The sequence below is a fragment of the Alosa alosa genome, chromosome 3 (genome assembly GCF_017589495.1).
Source record: "Alosa alosa isolate M-15738 ecotype Scorff River chromosome 3, AALO_Geno_1.1, whole genome shotgun sequence".
Classification (NCBI taxonomy): domain Eukaryota; kingdom Metazoa; phylum Chordata; class Actinopteri; order Clupeiformes; family Clupeidae; genus Alosa; species Alosa alosa.
This window is the reverse complement of record NC_063191.1, coordinates 5767269-5772822: the sequence shown is the minus strand read 5'-3', so window position 1 is coordinate 5772822 and position 5554 is coordinate 5767269. Positions and strand designations below refer to the sequence as shown.

Sequence of the window (5554 nt, the reverse complement as noted above, 5' to 3'; positions counted from 1 at the left end):
CATCACACCCACACTCCACCACGTGTTCTCCGCAACCTCCACATCCCAGCAGTGAGTCCCTGAGTTAAAGCCCTCAGAGCCCAGGACACTGGCAGAGATAGATAGATAGATAGATAGATACTTTATTGATCCCCAGAGGAAATTCAAGGTCTCAGCAGCATACAGACAACACAAACACATTCTTTAACAGCAGAAAGAGTAATTAAAGTATATAATATAAAAACACAACTAAGCAATAAGGACAGTAGAAGATAAAGAATATGCTAAATATACTAAAATACAAATTCTACTAACTAACACTTAATCTAAATCAATTCTAAAAACAGTATCCACATAGTGGTGATTAATCAATCAATCAGAGGCGCTTGCAATAAAAGTGATCAAATCTCTCTGGGTTATCAGGAAGCTTCTGTATCGGACCACCACGTATCACACTGGTCAGATCCTCAGACAGGATGAGTCGTGGGTTTGCGGTGTTGGGATCCAGAGTCACAGGAGCTGTGAAGGAAAAACACATATGGTCTGAGTGAAAAGAGAACAACACACACACACACACACACATACAAAATGAGATTAATTTGAGATGAATTCCAATGACCAAATAAAAGTGTTTGTGTGTGTGTGTATGTGTGCACATGTGAGAATACATGCATGAGAGTATATGCGTGAGTGTACAAATGTGTGTGTGTTTCTGTACGTTTCCGTACGTGTACATGAACGTGTGTGTTTGTGTGTGTGTATGAACGTGAATGTGTGAATGGACGTGTACATGAAGCCACCCTAAGAGGATAAAAAATATATATATATATAGTAATACTATGCGTCCAAATTCACATCATTATTCTCTGTTGAATTGCGCACAGAGTACCCCCCCCCCCCCCCCCCCCAAGTTGTTCTGCTTTGGTATGCCAACCCAAGATTTGCAATGGACTTATTTAACCAGCCCTGTTAACATTTTCTTGGGGAGCCACTGGCAAGATACAATATCAGCCCCCGCAGACTGTTATGTTATAATCAGCAATATTGCGAAAGGGAAAACTAATGGCATGGTGTCCCTGTTAATACCAATTCATTGAAGTCATTTTAAGATATTTTCACACACGCATTACCTACAACCCTGGGGGCTAAGCCCCCCCTTGTCTTTAGAGACAGAACACCAGCTCCCCCACATTGTCTTTCAATAGTGACGTCCCTGGTGTGTGTGTGTGCGTGTGTGTGTGTATGTTGGGGGTTCGTGTGCTCTATGTACACTTCCTTTATGCATCACGGTATACTCCATATATTCAACAGTGTGTGTGTGTGTTTGTGTGTTTGACAGTGTGTGTATGTCTGGCTATGTGTCCACTTTTACTCACTGTATTGAACAATCTCCTGCATCTTCTCCCAGACTCTGAACTTCAGGTTGTCCAGGTGCTTTGCCACATTGATCAGAGCTCCTGAAACCCTCTCTGGATCCTGCAGTGTCCACTGGGCTCTGGAATAACATTCAGGAGTCAGTGCTGTTGTGGGTTTGGGTTCAAAACCACAGAGAAGAGAGAGAGACAGGAGGCAGATCACTCACCTTTCCACTGTGCTCTTGTAGTTCTGGAAAATAACAAAATAAACGGAATGTGTTTATTTTATTTTTTTGCTGATGACGACACATGCGCACGCACACACACACACACACCAGAGACAACAGAGTCTCGCAGACCCACCCCCAACCAACCACACAAACCCAAGACTCACCGGAGATCATCACACCAACACTAAACTGACTGTAGATCAACTGAATAAACATGAACAATGTGCAGCTGAACATGTGTGTGTGTGTGTGTGTGTGTGTGTGTGTGGGGTGTGTGTCTGTGGGTGTGTGTGTGCATGCGTGCGTGCGTGTGTGTGTGTGTGTGTGTGTGTGTGTATGTGTGTGCATGCGTGCGTGCGTGCGTGGGTGTGTGTGTGTGTCAGATGTGAGGGGAGGGGTTTTACCTGCAGGAATGTGATGTCATCAGCATTTATCTGCTCCTCTATGTCTGTGATTGTGATTGAGAGAGATGCGATCTCCCTGTACATCTTCTCAATCTTCTCCTTCATCATCTGACTCTTCTGCTCCTCTTCCTCCCTCAGTGCAGCTATCCTGGCTGCCTCTTCATCTCGTAGAAACTGGTGAAGCTGCGCAAACTGCTCCTTGATCTGCTTCTCTGTGTTTAGGGCCTGTGTCTTACATAGCACAAAATGTCAAAATCATGTATAATATTTTACATACAAAATGCCACTAGCATATCCTCTGTGAGTCTTCTCTTTACCTTAATGTGTTTTGCTGTTTCATCACTGGTTAGTTTAGTTTCTTTATGTTTCTTCGTCTTTTCTTTCAGCTTGGCCATCTCTGTCCTCAGTTGCTCCTGACACATGAAATATACAACAGTTATGCTGCAACAACACAAATAAACATGCATTCAAACTCAGTACATTGCCACGATGAAAGACAAAGAACAAAATCAGCTTTCTATTTAGAGCAATTATGTTAATCAAGTCTCAAAGGCTTAGTATGACGTTTTATGAATGAACCCCAATATCATGAGATTAAATAACATAATATAATAAAACATTGGAACTCATCTTACCTTATAATCATTGGTAACCTCAACAACAGGACTAAAGTTGTGATTCTTATGTTCCCTTGAGTCTCTACACACCAGACACACAGGCTGTTTATCCTCCAGACAGAAGAGCTTGAGTTTCTCACTGTGCAGACTGCAGAGCACCTCAGACCCTGCTGAAGCTCTCTGACTTCTCTGCTGTAAGTAGGTCTCACACAAGTTCTTTAGGTTCAAGTTAAGTTGCGGATTTGAATTTGTGAATCTTTTCCTGCATATAGGACATTCTTGGTGTCCTTTAGTTTCCCAGAACTGCTGCAGACAGACTTTACACACACTGTGACTACATGTCATGATGACAGGATCCTTGAAGATGTCCTGACACACAGGACAAGAGAAATCCTCTTCAGAGAAAAAACGCTTGGAGGCCATTTTCTAAGCTCACTGTAAAGTATGTGATGACCCCTAACAATGATGTCCTGATGGAAAGTAGAATCCTGAGTCCTGATGGAATGTAGAATCCTGAGTCCTGATGGAATGTAGAATCCTGAGTCCTGATGGAATGTAGAATCCTGAGTCCTGATGGAATGTAGAATCCTGAGTCCTGATGGAATGTAGAGTCCTGTGTCCTTCTGCAAAATTCTTCCTTCAGTCTTTCAGATCTCCAGTCTGAGGTGTGGGTTTGTCATCTCTGGCCAAATGATTGAGCCTATTGTTCACCTGCTCTCACACGAATCAGAGGGAAGAGCCATGAAGTGACAGAATGATTCTGATTGGTTAGTGTAGTCTCATGCATGTGTAAAGCAAAGTAGTTTACTCAAAGATTACATCCAGAACAAATGAACATTGAAAATGATTAGACTACATTCAGATCAATGGACATTCACAATGTTTGGACATGCCTTACAAAATCTGTCAAAGTGATCCACATTGTATTGTATTTTTAGATAGATAGATACAGATAGATAGATAGATAGATAGATAGATAGATAGATAATTTATTGAACCTCCAATTATACTACAGCACTTTGGTCAACTGGTGTTGTTTTTAAAGGTCTTTATACATAGACTTGACATGACTTGTCTGCCACATGGTGTATTGATGTTAATGCATATAGATAAAGGGTCTGCTGTCAGGCTAGAGACTGAAAAGGCCAAACGGCAGCCAATTTTGTTGGCTTTGTACTTGTACTCTGCACAATGACAATAAAGTTGAATATAAGTTGAATCTAATTATATAACTGCAGATTCTGCTTTCACTTATGTTGTTTTACTGTTCCCCCTGCACTTTCAATTGTACAGCACTTTGGTCAAATGGTGTTGTTTTTAAAGTCCTTAAAATAAATATAAATTGTTAAACCTAAACTGTTATTTATTAAATTAAGTCAAAATAATCTCGCAAGAGAGCTCTAAGTAAGTCCCTTTATGCTGAAATCAATACCAACTAGATTTGTAGTCTTATAGTCTTAATATAATATTAATAAAACTTGGTTAGAAATCAGTTTTTGCAGTGATGACTTGACTTGATATGACATGACTTGTCTGCCACATGGTGTTTTGATGTTAGATAAAGGTTTCCTCTCTAGTGTCAGGCTCTCACCTGGAGACAGAAAAGGCCAAACGACGGCCATCAGTCATACAATGGGGCAACGGGAGGAGGTGTGGGCAGAACCATCACAGCCAGACGGCCACCGAAACTCAGTTATCGCCCACATTGTTACCTGATGGCAGTACATTTGCATTGATTCAGTTAGCAGATGCTTTTATCCAGAACGACTTACAGAACAATGAACAACACTCAAGCTACAGAACAAAGAATAACATGATTCAAGCTAGAATACAGAGGAGGCCTTATCTAGGAAACACTACTGCATCAGGCAACACTATTAATACTAGAGGATAAGAGCACAGACATTAATAACTAGTCTAGTGTTGGCATACTTGATGCTTAATACCTTATACTCAATACTTGACCAATGGCTGTAACCCTTTTACCTCAACCTATTCTTGCACTGACATAGTTTTGTTATATTATCTTGTCTACATTATACATTATTCTCTTATATGTCCATATTAATATCCCCACCCTTTCAACTGTATATTGCATCTTGCTTGTGTCTGTTGAGGGGTCCACGACCATGGCACCCTTCACAGAGACAACATGGAAGCGATCATCCTCAGCTGCGCACTGAATCACAGGCTCAGTCCCTGCCCTGTCATGCTTGATCATCCTTAAGCACACTATGTTGATATTTGATTTAGTTTACATAGCATATTTAGCATTTTAGTATCATGTGTATCTTCTACTGTCTCTTTTGTACAGTGGAGTTTTTTTATATGTTTATTACATTTTCTGCTGTAAGTGCATGTTGTGTGTGATGTCTGTATGCTACCGAGACCTTGAATTTCCCCTTGGGGATCAATAAAGTATATCTACTGTATCTATCTATCTAGTCAACATCAGGCAACACTATTACTAGAGGATAAGAGAGGAGACATTATAAGTACTGGTCAAAGCCAAAGTGTAGGAGGAGAGGAGGAGGTAGGAGAAGGTGGGAAATGAAGGAAGAAAAATGTGTGGTAGTATGTGTGTTAGGTGTGTTTGGTTGTGTTAGGCATTAGAAGCCTCATTCATTTACATATAATGTGCCAGAGTTTGAGAAGCTTGTGTTCAGTCTTCAGTGTAGCACCATCAGGAGTGTGTTTTACTGGAAAAAAGACTATCAACTAAGGAAACCTCTTTTCTTCCTTACAAACATCCTGGCTGTGTATATTTGTTTGGCCGAGTTCTTGCCAGTTGACATGATGTGGAAATATAGGAGCTACAAGTCAAGATGATAAACATGAGGAATTTCAGAAAATACTTTGAATAGTGGACAAAATGGAGTACATTTGTATCCATGCATTTTATGTGTAAATATGTGGATATAGAGAACCCCTGCTGGACTCCCTGCAGTTTGCCTACAGGGCAAACAGGT

General features: G+C 40.8%; 1 protein-coding gene across 2 annotated transcripts; it reads right to left on the bottom strand.

The window, feature by feature from the left end:
* Positions 1 to 349: 349 nt before the first annotated feature.
* Positions 350 to 3072, bottom strand: LOC125291718 (E3 ubiquitin-protein ligase TRIM35-like). Of its 2 annotated transcripts, XM_048238565.1 has the most exons (6): positions 2604 to 3072; positions 2286 to 2381; positions 1969 to 2199; positions 1562 to 1584; positions 1356 to 1474; positions 350 to 498 (listed from the first exon to the last, which is right to left on the bottom strand). In XM_048238565.1, exons 1-6 carry the CDS (start codon positions 3006 to 3008, stop codon positions 356 to 358), a joined length of 1017 nt encoding a protein of 338 aa, XP_048094522.1. In that variant the 5' UTR covers positions 3009 to 3072; the 3' UTR covers positions 350 to 355. The 2 variants fall into 2 exon arrangements, with proteins under 2 accessions (XP_048094522.1, XP_048094523.1); XM_048238566.1 differs by lacking the exon at positions 1562 to 1584 and having other exon boundaries at positions 370 to 498.
* Between the last annotated feature and the right edge of the window lie 2482 nt (positions 3073 to 5554).

Bases quoted from the DNA above. Each gene is read 5' to 3' on its own strand.
- LOC125291718 (XM_048238565.1), bottom strand. From the start codon at position 3,008: ATGGCCTCCAAGCGTTTTTTCTCTGAAGAGGATTTCTCTTGTCCTGTG. The intron at 2,200-2,285 runs GTAAAGAGAAGA...GTGCTATGTAAG, and splicing joins AAACAGCAAAACACATTAAG to ACACAGGCCCTAAACACAGA. The intron at 1,475-1,561 runs GTGAGTGATCTG...ATGTTATTCCAG, and splicing joins TACAAGAGCACAGTGGAAAG to AGCCCAGTGGACACTGCAGG.